Consider the following 15,177-nt stretch of genomic DNA (forward strand, 5'->3'; position numbering starts at 1 on the left):
TTAAGGACACTGGTGAAAACCTGTTTCTAAAATAAACTAGTTCTATCCAGATTTGTGCACGTCGGGAATGACTTTAACTGAATGCCAGTTAAAGTACAGCATTTTCTTAGAGCTGCTGACAAGAAGCTTAGTGCAAACTCTTGATCAGATCCTTGTGTTTCCTCCTGCTGAGGTAAACTGCCTTAAAGCAGAATAATTTTGTTTCTGGGCCTGTCCATGCAATAGTTTGAGTAAACTAGGGCACATTCCTCCGTGACAGTGGTAATTGCAGGGTTTTTTTAAATGAGTCTGTAACAGCTGGCAGCACACTGGTGTGTCCCCAAACAGACAGTGACAGCTGGGTTCAGAATGCAGCAAGCCTCTTGTCACCCTGCTAACAAAGTTCACTACCTAATACCAGTGCTACATTGGTGAGGGGACTCCAGTTTTCCCCCCCATTGATAAGTGATGTGTACCAAAATGGAGAGAAACTTGGATATCTACAAGCACTTCAAATGGCTGAAAAGGGTAAGATTAGTAGGAGTTGAAACTAAGTAGAGTTCAGCAGAAGAAATAAATTAGTAGCGAGTGCTGTGTATTTTTCTGTTTAATTGAAATATTTTTGTAATGCTCCAGTGAGAGGCAGAGATCAGCACTGTCAGTTAAATGAGAGGTAACTGCATCTTGGGCCGTTCACGTTTCAACCCTGTCACTAAAGCAGTGGCGTATTAAAATGTATTTGAATTTTTTTTTTAAAGGAGACATATGTTCCTCATATATTGATTATTTGCTCCAATTCCATGTCCAGATTTATTTCAGCAGGAATAATTAAATTTAAACAGAAGTTAGTTGCTTTTATATCAGGCTAGTTACCGTGCTAGTGCCCCCGACTCCCGCCTCGCCAGCGGCAACCATATAGCAAACTTGTTGGATTCATAAGACTTGATTTTTTTTTTTTAAGTCCTCCCAGCCATCTCCGTTCTTTGGCTGTTGCTGGTAGTGTGAATCCCACGTGCCAGGAGACGGGGGCACGAGCACAGGTGTGTAGTTCATCTTCGCAAACAATTACTGTATGTCAAATAGTTATGCTGCAATTTTTGTGCAACTGTAAAGATTAGGCAAAGGCACCCCTTATTATTTCATGTGGGTTAGGTTTTCAGCTGATATCAGTGCTGTGTATTTGCTATAAAATTAGCTGTATTTCATATTGGATTTTATATTGAGTAAACATCAGAATTTTGTTGTAAACCAAATAGAGCATGTTGCAGTTACTGACTTGTACAGTCTTATCAGTATTTTAAATGTACGATGGCTTTCCAAAGTACTGGTGTAGTGTCACAAATAGCTAAAGAGCAGCAAGTTATTGTATCTGCAGACCGGAACCCTAGAATAAATAGTTGAAAAAATAAATCCAATGTATTCTATGGCTGTACACTGCTGCTGACAAAACTTTCAATCTTTTAACAGCTTTCTGATATGACCAGTTTTGATATGACCAGTTTTGTTAAACCAGTTATGCAGGGCCTGAGATGTGAGGGCAGTTCCCTATATAATAGCGATTACTGCTGCCACGTACACTTCTATTCTATTAATAAAGCTTGTAAATGTATTGATTACTTTTCACTACTTTAGTTGTCACATTTAGTGTGAACAGCTGCATTAATGACCACAGCGATTCACTGTATGTGTGGCTGCTGTCTAGTTCAGAACCCTGTTTGGGCAAACAAGGTTGCCTAGGCTTCCAGCAAATGGTATAACAACACTGTCTTTTCAAAGTGATGTTGAATATATCGCTCTCGGTAGAGCATAGATCATTCTGTCCTGGTTACTCCAAAATGGTGTAACAATGGCTTTTCAGGAATTGAATTTTAAAGTGACTAAGTACAGGGCATTGTATTTGTGTACATGTTTGTGAAGGATTCAGTTGGTAAGAAAGAACTTGCATTTATGCAACATCTTTCGCAGTCTCGGGAAGCCCCAAAGCGTTTTACAGCCAGTGAATTGCTGTTTGAAGTGTAGTCATTGTTAAGTAAGAAAAGTGGCAACCAATTTGTGCACAGCAAGGTCCCATGAACAGCAATGAGATAATAACCAGATAATTTGTTTTTTTTAAGTGATGTTGGTTAAGGGATAAATATTGGCCAAGAAGACCTCTCCTGCTGTTTGAAATAGTGCCATGGAGTCTCTTGCACCCACCTGAGGGCAGCCCTTGTTTACCGTCTCATCCAAAAGTGTCCCCTCAGTACTGCACTGGAGTGTCAACCTAGATATTGTGCTCCAGTCTCTGGAGTAGGACTTGAATCCACAACCTTCTGACAGAGGTGAGAGTGCCACCAACTGAGCTATGACTAATAGCACAGATGAGGGATTTAGCAGCAGATGAGCTGAGGTAGGGGTGGAGGTGGGCGATGTTCCGGAGGTGGAATTAGCCGGTCTTTGTGATGAAGAGGGTATGGGGTCATAAGTTCAGCTTGGAGTTGAATAGGGTGGCAAGATTGCAAACTCTGTGGTTCAACCTGAAACAGTGGCTGGGGAGTGGGGGTTGTAATCAATGTAATGGGGCTGAAGACAATAGCTTTGCTTTTCCCGATGTTTAACTGGAGGAAAGTGTGGCTCATCCATGACTGGATGTTCGATGAGCAGTTTAACAACACACGGCGTTGGCGTTGAAAGAGGTGGCGGAAAGCGAGAGTTAGCTCTCTTCAACATGCACGCACTAGCTTGTCTTCGGGTGATGGTGCCATGGGGAAGCATGTAGGTGATCCACAGGTGGGGACCAAGGGGGGGGTATTGCGGGGTGAGAAGCTCGTTGCTGGAGATCCATTAATTCTGATTAAATAGGTAAGAGAGCAGTCAAGGCAGGGTAGTCCCCCTGAGGTGGACAACACTCGACCTGAGTAAATAGGTGCTCATAGCACACGAGAAAGGTGGGCAGAGAGCACCAGAGGACTTTTCATTTGTTTATACCACTACTCCAAGTCCTGCTATCATAAAATTAATTTCGAAAAATTCATGAGAAAAACTTCCTCCTTAAAGTCCAATTACAGGAAACTTTGAGTCCCACAGGGTAGAGGAGAGGGCTGATATAAACAGGTACTCTAGAGCAGCAACTCGCCTTGTTAGTTATGCAGAAGAGCTTGAGGCAAGTTGCAAATAGTGAATTGTACCGATTATTTAGATGTCACTAGAATCCGGCCCGTCGTCTTCTAAACTAACCCAATCCTGCCTCTAAAACAAACAGCAACCCTTCAACCTTTCTGTTTATACCAGTATTTAATGCATATCCATGGCCGTGTTTCAGACTTGCCCAAATTGCTGTTTGCTTTTAAACCTCTTGCAATATTGTAAAATGTGTTTATGACATATGTTCATTATTTGTATTGGGCTGAATTTTGTAAATTTTGGCACACCAAATGTAATGGGATGTGAATTTTTAAAATTATATAAACTTTATTTTAATCTCCCAGATCATAAGTTTATATAAATAAGTATAATAGTCCCTAATTATAAATTTTCCATCCCGTAACTACTTCAGAAAAATGGCAGCTGTAACTGTGGTGACAGTCAGTGCGTTTGTTGAAGTTGTGAAAGTTGTGTTTGTGAATGAGGTTACTATACGGCATGTGTACGTCAACAAAGGGCATAGTGTGCCAAGATGTGGTTTGTTTACTTGATGTCTATGTGCTAGTGTCAGCCCCAAACAAAAGCTACAGAACAAACTGCTACATGTCTTTTGAGTTACCCACTGGAAACAAAGCTTGGTACAGGAAAAGTTCTGATATCCGGCACCGACGGGACCGGCGTGTTGCCGATATATCAAAAGTGCCGGACATGCAAAGTCAACGTTGAAGCATACGGAGATGAAAATCTCCGTATTTGACAACAAACACTGTTGCTCAACACTCGACCCGTGCCTTGAAGCGTCTCTGAAGCTGTTGCTAAGCTACAAAGACGCTTTCCAGAGCCTGCCTGTTAAAAGAATGCTAGGAGAAGAAGAAAAAAACTAACCAAAACGGCTGCTGATTTCTGCCGTTAGTGCAAAGTTTCCGGCCATACAACCTCCGGATAAACCAAAGTTTCCTGTATTTTATTTCATCTTTTTAGGGTATTGGACAAAAATATGAAACATAATATTTGGCAAGTACTATACATTATGGCAAAATTATATTTGTCTTATAAAGTAATTGTTCCTTCAGTTTAAATAAGTGCTGTCAGACATGTCATCAACATGAATTTATTTCAGTTTTCTTTCTTGATGCAAATATCTAATCCTGTTGAGCAGTCCAGATTTCCCCTTTTATTTTAATAGCTATATTTCCAATCTTTCTTCTCTTGGATTTATATACACAGAGACACACATCTGTCTGTCTGTCTCCCTCCAGATGCAATAATTGGCCAACAGCACTGATCCAGCTGCTTCCGTTTGCTAAATATATATATCAATATCTTGAGTACAGCAACTTGCATTCCATCATAGAATCATAGAAATTTACAGCACAGGAGGAGGCCATTCGGCCCATCGTGTCTGCGCCAGTCAAAAAAGAGCTACCCAGCCTAATCCCACTTTCCAGCTCTTGGTCCGTAGCCCTGTAGGTTACAAGTACTTTTTAAATGTGATGAGGGTTTCTGCCTCTACCACCCTTTCAGGCAGTGAGTTCCAGACCCCCACCACCCTCTGGGTGCAAAAGGTTCTCTTCAAATCCCCTCTAATCCTTCTACCAATTACTTTAAATCTATGCCCCCTGGTTATTTGAGATCTCTGCTAAGGGAAATAGGTCCTTCCTGTCCACTCTATCGAGGCCTCTCATAATTTTATACACCTCAATCAAGTCTCCCCTCAGCCTCCTCTGTTCCAAAGAATACAAACCCAGCCTATCCAATCTTTCCTCATAGCTAAAATTCTCCAGTCCTGGCAACATCCTCGTAAATCTCCCCTGCACCCTCTCTAGAGCAATCACATCTTTCCTGTAATGTGGTGACCTGAACTGTACACAGTATTCTAGCTGAGGCCTAACTAGTGTTTTGTACAGTTCAAGCATAACCCCCCTGCTCTTCTATGCCTTGGCTAATAAAGGAAAGTATTTCTAAAGAAGAAGCAACTATTAACAGGGGGGGAGAAAAAACTTGAGGTACAATACGTAGTAAATGTCACTTTTGTAGTGAATCATTCATCGCCATTTGGAAACTCTGTCCAGCCTCTTCTCCAGCGAAGGTGTCTGACAGACAGTGTTGTTGCAGCTGTGCAAGGTGCTTGTGGGCTGTATCAAGTGATCTCTCAATTACATCCTGATATCTATGACATTCTTTCTGGCTGAGCCTACACACTCTGCTGGGTATTGTGTGGGTTCTACTTCATTTAATGTAGGGCTTGTATCATTCGTATTAAGTCCCATCTGATTTCTCGTGAAGGGAGCCGTGATCATGGTGGCGACTTGGAAAGAAGTGCAAACAGCTTGGGATTTCTCCATTATTACAGAACCATTGTGCACTATTAGTTATCTTGGTTACATGGTGATTTTCACTTTGATTGGTGTGAAAGGAGCATTATTGCAGGTGCATCACGTTCAGCGGTTTTCCTATCCTAACAAATTCCGGCTTTACAACATTACCCACAGGGAAATCCTGCCTGCTTGCCATTTTGGTTAGCATTTGCTGAATTCTACAGAAACAAGGTTATGAATCCTTTTTGCACAAAAGAGGAATGCACGGCCACCAGTTCAACCACGCCATCTCCCGTGGCACCTCTGCTCCCGTGGTCACGATCACTGACCAGGTCATCTCCAACCATTTCCTTTTATCCCTCACCACCCACATTTACCCCCCCCCCCCCCCCCAACCCATTCAAACCTCACTTCCTCCTGTGTTCATGCCTGGAAACAGTCTCTCTTCCCCCTTCCCCCCACGCCCAGAGGCTTACAGCTGCAATTTCAAACTCTGCTTAACGATTGCGTCTCCTTAAGTCGTCATATCTCTGCTACAGTTGATTTGCTCATTCATTCTCTTGTCTTCAGCTGTTGATGCCCTTCTCCCCAGCAAAACCGTCACTGTAGTAGATAATAAATATCTCTGGTAAGCAATACGACTGAACGGAAAGAGCCAACTTATTTTTTTGGAAACTTGCCTTCTGCAGACAAATGGCCATATTTCTGTCACCGGTGATCCGTACCAGGACAGACTGGCTCGGTTAGAAGGAGATAAAGAATCCCTCGTTTTGCAAGTAAGTAAAACTGACACAATTTCCGAACTCTTTGTTAGCAGGCTGTGACTTCTACAATATTTGAATCTTGGTGTACAGATTAATTTATAAGCAGGTACAGGTAGTGGCACGGTTTGATGCGATACAGTAAATGTTGCAAGCTCTCTGCTACTGTGCAATATAAACAGAGGAGTTGTGTATTTCTGTTGGGCTTTAGAATACAAAATACATCACCTTAAGTTTAAAAACAACACTAATGTATGAAAACTCAAGTAGCTGCACAACTTGAGTTAATAATTTCCATTCACTTTTGAGTTTTTTAAATGTTTTCCCTCCCAGCATGACCTAATACCCACATCCACACTGCTCTCAGCCTCTCCCTAGATAGTCAAGTATTGTTCCTTTGTCAACCTAAATGATACGTTTGACAGTCCAGAAAGCTGGCCGCTTCCTGGTGAATACTCCCTCCTGCCCAGGCAAGTCGCAAAGTCATCCTCTGGGGAAACCTCCAAGCTGATTTAAAATGAATCTCTCAATTGAGAGACCAACGTTTTGGATTTCTGTTACCAGACCGGCTCTTGTTAAAAAATAATGTTATATTCTGTTGTACTTTGACTTCATAGTGGACACTAACTTTTTTTTTTTTTAGTTTGAATGAGAACTTATTTTGGGAGAGGAGAGGGGTTGATGATCATTTTTAACCATTCCAAATCCCCTCTGTTTATACTTGAGTGTTGAACGAGCCTTGCAGAGACATGTTGATTAAAATATTCAATTAAAATACTTCACTTAAAAAGGTATATTTATTATATATCTGTCTAAAATAAATGTCAGACATGTCTTACAACTCATATTTATACCTGTCAAGACAGCACGAATAGATTAACAGTCGATTGCATTCCTGGACTCGTTACAGGCTCATGATGCAGGCAGCCACACAAACTTCAAGTGTCCCCTTAAATACGCAGTATTACAGCGTGTTCAGTGCATAACACATTGTAACATTGTCAAATGTTTTCAGTTTTCTGGATCCTGCAACTGAATTTGAAACCAACATCTTCCTAGTGGAACTTAAGCTGAAAAATGTGTTTCCCACACCCTAGGTTTTCAGACATGCTGGAACGTGCTTTGATCAGATTGCCAGAATAAACATGAAATTGTTTAATCAACAGGCAAGCTAAGATTTGGTATTCTAAGTATGCGTGAAGTTTTTAGCTATAGTAGTGAGCAACTAGGTAACTACACCACTCAGCCACTTTTTGGAGGCGGCGATCTCGCTGTTACTGTACCAGCAGTCATCCTTTGTGTTTCACAGGTGAGTGTTCTAACAGACCAGGTGGAAGCCCAGGGGGAGAAGATTCGAGACCTCGAGTGCTGTCTAGACGAGCACCGGGAGAAGCTGAATGGCACCGAAGAGATGTTACAACAGGTATGAGTGGAATGGTTGGGTGAAAGATTCTTGAATTGGAAAGTCCAGTGACCTTGAGGTTTGAGACCTTTTAAATTAAGCAACACTTAAAAAAATTTCAAAAGGATTTGTGTAGGTAAGTTACAAAACGCTAAAAGTTTAGTTCTTTCAGTTTTAAATAGTGAGTATTGATTTAGCTCCGCAGCATCTGATGTACATTTCATTGTGATAAAACTGCTCAGCCAATGCTACCGAGTGGTTCCAATATCTTGAAGGAGAACAGGGCAGCCACTGCTCGCTTGAATGCCTCTTGCTTTCTCTGATTGCAATCAAGGTAATTTTTACACAGAATGACGCTCAGCTACTGTGTGTCTGTCTGTGTCGTGTCGCTTTAAGGTCACAAAGTCTAACTATTAACACAGGGTAAGGCGAATCAGAGTTTAATTGTTGTCTGAGGGAAGAAACTTGTAAAATTCAGGCTCCAAGTCAGAAGAATCCAGAATGAAATACCTGGCTTTCTGCTAAAGGTTGCTTTGTATCTGCAGTGTTGATAAATCACCCTATTAAAACATTGTTTGAAAACTGCATGTGTCACCGCCATGCCTCTGTAGTGTAGTGTATGTCTGATGTTTCTTTTGGGTTAAAACAATACTTTGTGCTTTATTGGATTTTTAATAACTGAGATGACTGATCATTTCTATCTGTTTGCTGATTTGGCTCCCATTTACTAATGTTAGTGAGATACAAGCTCAAAGTTGCTTAATTTGAATTTAAAATTAAAAAAAAACCTCCTGTGCTATCTTAGTAAAATTGCTTAATTCAAACTACCGATCATTGGGGTAAAAAAAATTCCAAGCACAAAACAACTACAAATGAGTAGGAATAGACTGTATTGGATGAGTTCTGAAGTCAGGCTGGGCAGGTATAAGAACATAACATAAGAAATAGGAGCAGGAGTAGGCCATACGGCCCCTCGGGCCTGCTCCGCCGTTCAATAGGATCATGGCTGATCTGAATCTAGACTCACGTCCACTTCCGTGCCCTCTCCCCGTAACACCTAATTCCCTTATCTGCTAGGAAAATGTCTATCCATTTTAAATTTATTTAATGTTGCTGCTTCCACAGCTCTCTGGGGTAGCAAATTCCATAGATTTACTACCTTCTGAGTGAAGAAGTTTCTCCTCATCTCAGTTTTGAAAGGGCAGCCCCTTATTCTAAGATTATGCCCCCTAGTTCTAATCTCACCCATCAGTGGAAACATCCTCACCGCATCCACCCGATCAAGCCCCCTCACAATCTTATATGTTTCGATAAGATCACCTCTCATTCTTCTGAACTCCAATGAGTAGAGGCCCAACCTTATCAACCTTTCCTCATACGTCAACCCCCTCATCTCTGGAATCAACCGAGTGAACCTTCTCTGAACCGCCTCGAGAGCAAGTATATCTTTTCTTAAATATGGAAACCAAAACTGCACGCAGTATTCCAGGTGTGGCCTCACCAATACCCTGTATAACTGCAGCAAGACTTCCCTGTTTTTATACTCCATCCCCCTTGCAATAAAAGCCAAGATTCCATTGGCCTTCCTGATCACCTGCTGCACCTGCATACTAACCTTCTGTGTTTCATGCACCAGGACCCCCAGATCCCTTTGTACTGTAGCACTTTGCAGTTTCTCTCCATTTAGATAATAACTTGCTCTTTGATTTTTTCTGCCAAAGTGCATAACCTCACACTTTCCAACATTATATTGCATCTGCCAAATCTCTGCCCACTCACTTAGCCTGTCTATGTCCTTTTGCAGGTTTTTTATGTCCTCCTCACTCACTGCTTTCCCTCCCATCTTTGTATCATTGGCAAACTTGGATATGTTGCACTCGGTCCCTTCCTCCAAATCGTTAATATAGATTGTAAAGAGTTGGGGTCCCAGCACTGACCCCTGCGGAACACCACTAGTTACTGATTGCCAGCCTGAGAACGAACCATTTATCCCAACTCTTTGTTTTCTGTTAGATTAATTAATTCTGAATTAATGTTCACTGTTAAACTAAAGCACCCTAGTTTAATGATTGTATCTTTACTAATGAAATGGCTGCCTTGCATTGTCAGATTCCGGATTTTCTCCCCCCCAGATTCTCTGATTTCATGGTGTCACTAACACTCACTGACAACTCCTTCAACAGAATGTATTGCGGGGTGGAAGGGAATTACAGGCTCCTAAAATTCATCTCAATTCTTTGTTGCAGTGTAACCTTTGAACAGGAATACCGCTGAGACTCTCCATTCATGCCAGCTTCCTTATTCTGTCACAATTATGATTACATTTTATTGGAACAGCGTACAAAGATATGCCTTTTGTTTCAGGAACTCCTAAGCAGAACATCACTGGAGACTCAGAAACTGGATCTTATGGCTGAGGCGTCAAACCTGAAGATAAAACTGAGTGCGATGGAAAAGGACAGGTTGGAATATGAGGAGAGATATAAAGATACTGAGGTGAGACAAGTAATATGATTTACTGTATTAAATTTATACTGCAGAATCTTTTACTTGAATTTATCCAATTAAATAGTTTTCCACCATTTGGTAACCTGATCTGGGTGTAAGCATTGTCCCCCCTCTCTCGTTTTCCAATTTCCTTTCTAAAAATTTTTTTTAAACCCTACTTCTCAGTTTCTGAGAACCTGTATTTCCATGAAGTATGTTGTTTTGGACACACCTTTTGATTTTTCTTGTAGCAATTTTAAAAATTATTTTATACAAAAAAAATATCCTGAGCCGAGGACTGGTTTGGGCACGGCAATTAGCTTCAGTGCTACTGGTCAGGGAAGAAAACAAATAGCAGCTAGGGTTCCCACTCCGGATTACTAGCCATGCAGCAGCTCCTGAAGACATTATTGGACTTGACTGTACTGCCCCATGGGATTCAATAACTAGTGATGTAATTCACTCTTGGGGTTCTGCTGATTCGAAACTTGAGTCCATAATGTCCAAACTGCTCCGTTCAATTCCTGCCTTGCGACTGACTTTTAGTGTATTTACTGTAGGTTTTTAAAACAATCTCCAACTGTATGAATATAGATGTAGAAAAATTAACGATAGTGGGTCAGCTTTGCAGCACTGATATCAATTTTGAATTCATAAGAATTAGTCTGATTTCCACAGCAAAATGCAGTTTGGGAGCAAATTTAAATCCTTACCTAGTTAGTGCGTACTGATTTAGATGTGAACAAGTCCTTGATTGTTCACCTTGCTATCGCACATTGTATAGATTCCTGCGTTAACAGTAAATATGAAAATCAATTTATCGAGGACAGAATTTTAGTTTCTAAAGCCGTAACGTATTCAGTAAAGTAACAGTGTTCATGTTGGTCTTGCAGCAAACTTCAGCTCGGGTTTTATGTGGTGTCTGTATTTTTTTAATTATTTATCCTCTCCATGATTTCTTATTTCTTTCTTCACTGCTTGTTCTATTCAGATCTTTTTCTCTATTCTCTTATTTCGTTTGCCTTGTGTTCTACAGTCATTGTTTAACCTAATAACAGAGCTGAGACAGCAGATGGAGAAAGTGGAAGTGGAACTAGCATTATTCCAGGAAAAGAGGTCACAGTTTGGGGATCATGAGGTGACTGCACGACAAAGGATGCTATGTAACATTAGCATTTTAGCCCAATGTTACCGTGCATGTTTCGTGTTTGATTGAAAGCTGGTTTACTATGGGGAGGGATTGAGGAGGAGGAGAAAAAATTTAATTCAGAATACAGTAGCGCATCTTCAGTTCATCTATTGCTGCATTCATTGCCCTGTATCGCTAAATCAAGTAAACTACTAACTACTTGTACTTGATAAAAAGGTCATTCTGGCCCACCAAACTCCTCCCAGCCACAGCCCATTAAAATTCCTGAGGAAGGGCTCTGTAAAATGTATCTCTCGCACTCTCCGACTGCACCCTGCCCCTCTTTTCCCCCCCCCCCCCCCCCCCCCCCCCCCGGGGTCAAATAGAGCCAAACTAATACACGTACCTCATCTTGCATTCTGTATTGGTCATCAATGGTGGGACATATTGCTGCTCTCGGGAGCTGGGGGCACATTATTTTCATGAGCGCTTGATTGTGTGTGCCTGCCGTTATTCTTAAACCTCAGTCCTAGACAGCCAGATAGCTCTTTTGTGTTTTTTACTTTAACTGTTAATCAGCAATTAGTTGCTTTATTTTGGAGCTTGTTTATCTTGCCTGGGGAAGGGAGAAGAGAATTCTAACCTGAAATCTTGCTTTAAACTTTTTGATTTATGTACTAATGTTTTTCAATAATATGCTAATTGTCCAGATTAACCAATCTGCTTGCCAAATATATTAATTCCATTCAGTATTTGAAATACTTGAATGATGTGCCCTCTTGTCCTATTTTCTCTAATTAGGACTCAGTGATGAAAACTCATAACTGATTGTTTTAAGTGCCTAAAAGCATCCCGGTCACACTTCTGAACCCCCTCCAATCTGTCAATGTTCTTTTGAAAGCAGAGTGCTCAAAATTGCACACACTGGAGTTTGCGGTGGGTATGGTAAGAGTACGCCGTCATACCACCTTTGAAATGGACCGCAAATTAAGTGCATGCGCTAAATCCCAAACTTGCAATCTGTTCTACGACTTGACAGATGATCCGCACCGACGGGAAAATCCTCATTGCTGGCGCAGAGTTGGGCTAATTGCCCCACCAACTGCCTAGCAATTACGGACAAACCTTTTACAGGGCCTGTTTGCATCAGCGAAAGGGAATACCTCAAAAGATGCAAAGCATTGTTTGGCATGTTTTAACATCATTTTCATTTCTGATCGTTTGGTTATCTAGGAGGGAAATAGCGGTATTATATTTTTTCACCCATTGCATTCCGTAAAATGCCCGAGATGTTGTATGGAAGTCTGTGGCTAATGCAAAGGGACCATTATTAAGTGTGAGGCGGTGATTCAGAGACAGAGTGTCCACAGCGCCTGGTCTGCACTCAAGGCCTCCATAATCAGCACCTGTGAAGAGACGTTCGGTCACTCGACCAGGAAACACCAAGACTGCTTTGACGAGAATGACCAGGAGATCCAGGAGCTAATAAGCCGCAAGTGCAAGGCATTCCTGATCTGGAAACAGCAACAGAACTCGAGAGCAAGAAAACAGCTCGACAGATGCCTAAAGGCCGAGGCCCAACAAAAAACTTGCGACCTAAAGAGCAGATGGTGGGTGGAGAAAGCGCAGGAGATCCAGCAGCTAGCCGACATCCACGACACGCGTGGATTCTTTAGCGCAGTCAAGACCACCAACGCCCCAAGCACCCAAGGCCCTACCCCACTGCGGGCCAAGAACGGAGAAGTATTCATCAAGGGCAGAGAGGCAGTCAGCACCCGCTGGAAGGAGCACTTCGAAGACTCCTTAACCGAGACTCTGTCTTCGACGTGAGTGTCCTCAACTCCATCCCGCAGCATACTACCTGCCACCATCTCAGCACAACCCCAGCCCGGTATGAGGTTGAAAAGGCCATCTAACAGCTGAACAACAATAAGGCCTCGGGAGCAGACGGAATCCCCGCCGAGGCGCTAAAACATGGCAGAGAAGCACTATTGGCGCGAATACATGAACTCATTTCTCTTATTTGGAAGGAGCAGAGCATGCCAGGGGATCTCGGAGAAGCCGTAATTGTGACCATCTTCAAGAAAGGTGACGAGTCCGATTGCGGTAATTACAGAGGAGTCTCCCTGCTGTTTGCTACAGGGAAAGTCATCACAAAAATCCTCCTCAATCACCTTCTCCCAGTGGCTGAAGAGCTCCTCCCAGAGTCGCAATGCGAATTCCGCCCAGTAACGGGCACAATGGACATGATCTTCACCGCGCGTCAACTACAAGAGAAATGCAGGGAACAGCACCAACCACTGTACATGGCCGCCTTTGACCTCACAAAGGCCTTCGACACTGTCAACGGCTGCCCTCAAAAGTTTGTCGCCATCCTCCGCCTGCTTCACGATGGCATGCAAGCCGTGATCCTGACCAACGAATCCACCACAGACCCAATTCACGTATGGGCCGGGGCCAAGCAAGGCTGTGTCATCGTACCAACGCTCTTCTCGATCTTCCTTGCTGCAGTGCTCCATCTCGCCCCTCAGTAAGCTCCCTGCTGGAGTGGAGCAAATCTACAGCACAAACGGGAAACTGTTCAACCTCCATCGCCTCCGGTCCAGATCCAAGGTCGTCCCATCCTCTGTCAGCGAATTACAGTAAGCAGACGCTTGCGTCTGCGCACACTCGGAGGTCGAACTCCAAACCATCGTCAACACCTTCACCGAAGCATACGAGAGCATGGGCCTTACACTAAACATCCGTAAGACAAAAGTCCTCTACCAACCTGCTGCAGCCACACAGTACTGCTCCCCAATTATCAAAATCCACGACGAGGCCTTGGACAACGTGGGCCACTTTCCATACCTCCGAAGCCTACTGTCAACAAGGGCAGACGTCGATGACGAAGTCCAACACCGCCTTCAGTGTGCCAGTGCAGCCTTCGGTCGCCTGAGGAAAAGAATGTTTGAAGACCAGGACCTCAAACCTGGCACTAAGCTCATGGTCTACAGAGCAGTGGTGATACCCGCCCTCCTGTATGCTTCAGAGACATGGACCATGTACAGCAGGCACCTTAAAGCACTGGAGTGGTACCACCAATGCTGCCTCCGCAAGATCCTGCAAACTCATTGGCAGGATAGGTGCACCAACGTCCGTGTTCTCGCTCAGGCCAACATCGAAGCTTTGACCACGCTCGATCAGCTCCGATGGATGAGCCACATCGTCTGCATGCCCGATACAAGACTCCCAAAATAAGCGCTCTACTCGGAGCCCTGACACGGCAAGAGAGCCCCAGCTGGGCAGAGGAAGCACTTCAAGAACACCCTCAAAGCCTCCTTGAAAAAGTGCAACATCCCCACTGACACCTGGGAATCCCTGGCCCAAGACCGCACAAAGTGGAGGAGAAGCATCCGGGAAGGCGCTGAACACCTCGAGTCTCTTCGCCGGGAGCAAGCGGAAGCCAAGCGCAAACAGTGGAAGGAGCGCACGTCAACCCAAGCACCCCACCCACCCGCCCCTTCAACCACCGTCTGCCCCACCTGTGACCGAGACTGTAGGTCCCGCATTGGACTCAGCAGTCACCTGAGAACTCATTTTTAGTGTGGAAGCAAGTCATCCTCGGTTCTGAGGGACTGCCTAAGAAGATTATGAAGTGTGAGGCGGCCAGAGCAATACGTGAATATATTCTCAGCAGTCGGACTACTTAATTTTCTGCGATCCAAGTGTACCGTTTGAGGTGTTTGTATTGATCCATAGATCGCCATCCCCATTCATAACTCAACTTCATTAATTAAACATACACAAAGTACATATGTTACAAAAATGTTGTTCTTCTCTTCTTAGGCAGTCCCTCGGAACCGAGGATGACTTGCTTCCACACTAAAAATGAGTTCTCGGGTGACTGCTGAGTCCAATGCGGGACCTACAGTCTCTGTCACGGGTGGGGCAGACGGTGGTTGAAGGGGCGGGTGGGTGGGGTGCTTGGGTTGACAT

General features: G+C 43.4%; 1 protein-coding gene across 17 annotated transcripts in view; it reads left to right on the top strand.

The window, feature by feature from the left end:
- Nucleotides 1-15,177, top strand: part of ppfibp1b (PPFIA binding protein 1b) — a 208,810-nt gene that overhangs the window by 111,476 nt on the left and 82,157 nt on the right. For 9 of the 17 annotated variants that reach the window (XM_086009670.1, XM_086009676.1, XM_086009674.1 and 6 more), the window contains 4 exons: nucleotides 6,110-6,196; nucleotides 7,491-7,604; nucleotides 9,948-10,079; nucleotides 11,107-11,208. In XM_086009670.1, coding sequence (XP_085865796.1) covers nucleotides 6,110-6,196; nucleotides 7,491-7,604; nucleotides 9,948-10,079; nucleotides 11,107-11,208 — 435 coding nt within the window. The remainder of the gene's footprint in view (nucleotides 1-6,109; nucleotides 6,197-7,490; nucleotides 7,605-9,947; nucleotides 10,080-11,106; nucleotides 11,209-15,177) is intronic. The other 8 variants (XM_086009680.1, XM_086009686.1, XM_086009682.1 and 5 more) reach the window with 2 other exon arrangements.

Source organism: Somniosus microcephalus, chromosome 16 (assembly GCF_052327205.1).
Source record: "Somniosus microcephalus isolate GS21.2 chromosome 16, FLI_Smic_1.0, whole genome shotgun sequence".
NCBI classification, from domain to species: Eukaryota; Metazoa; Chordata; class Chondrichthyes; order Squaliformes; family Somniosidae; genus Somniosus; species Somniosus microcephalus.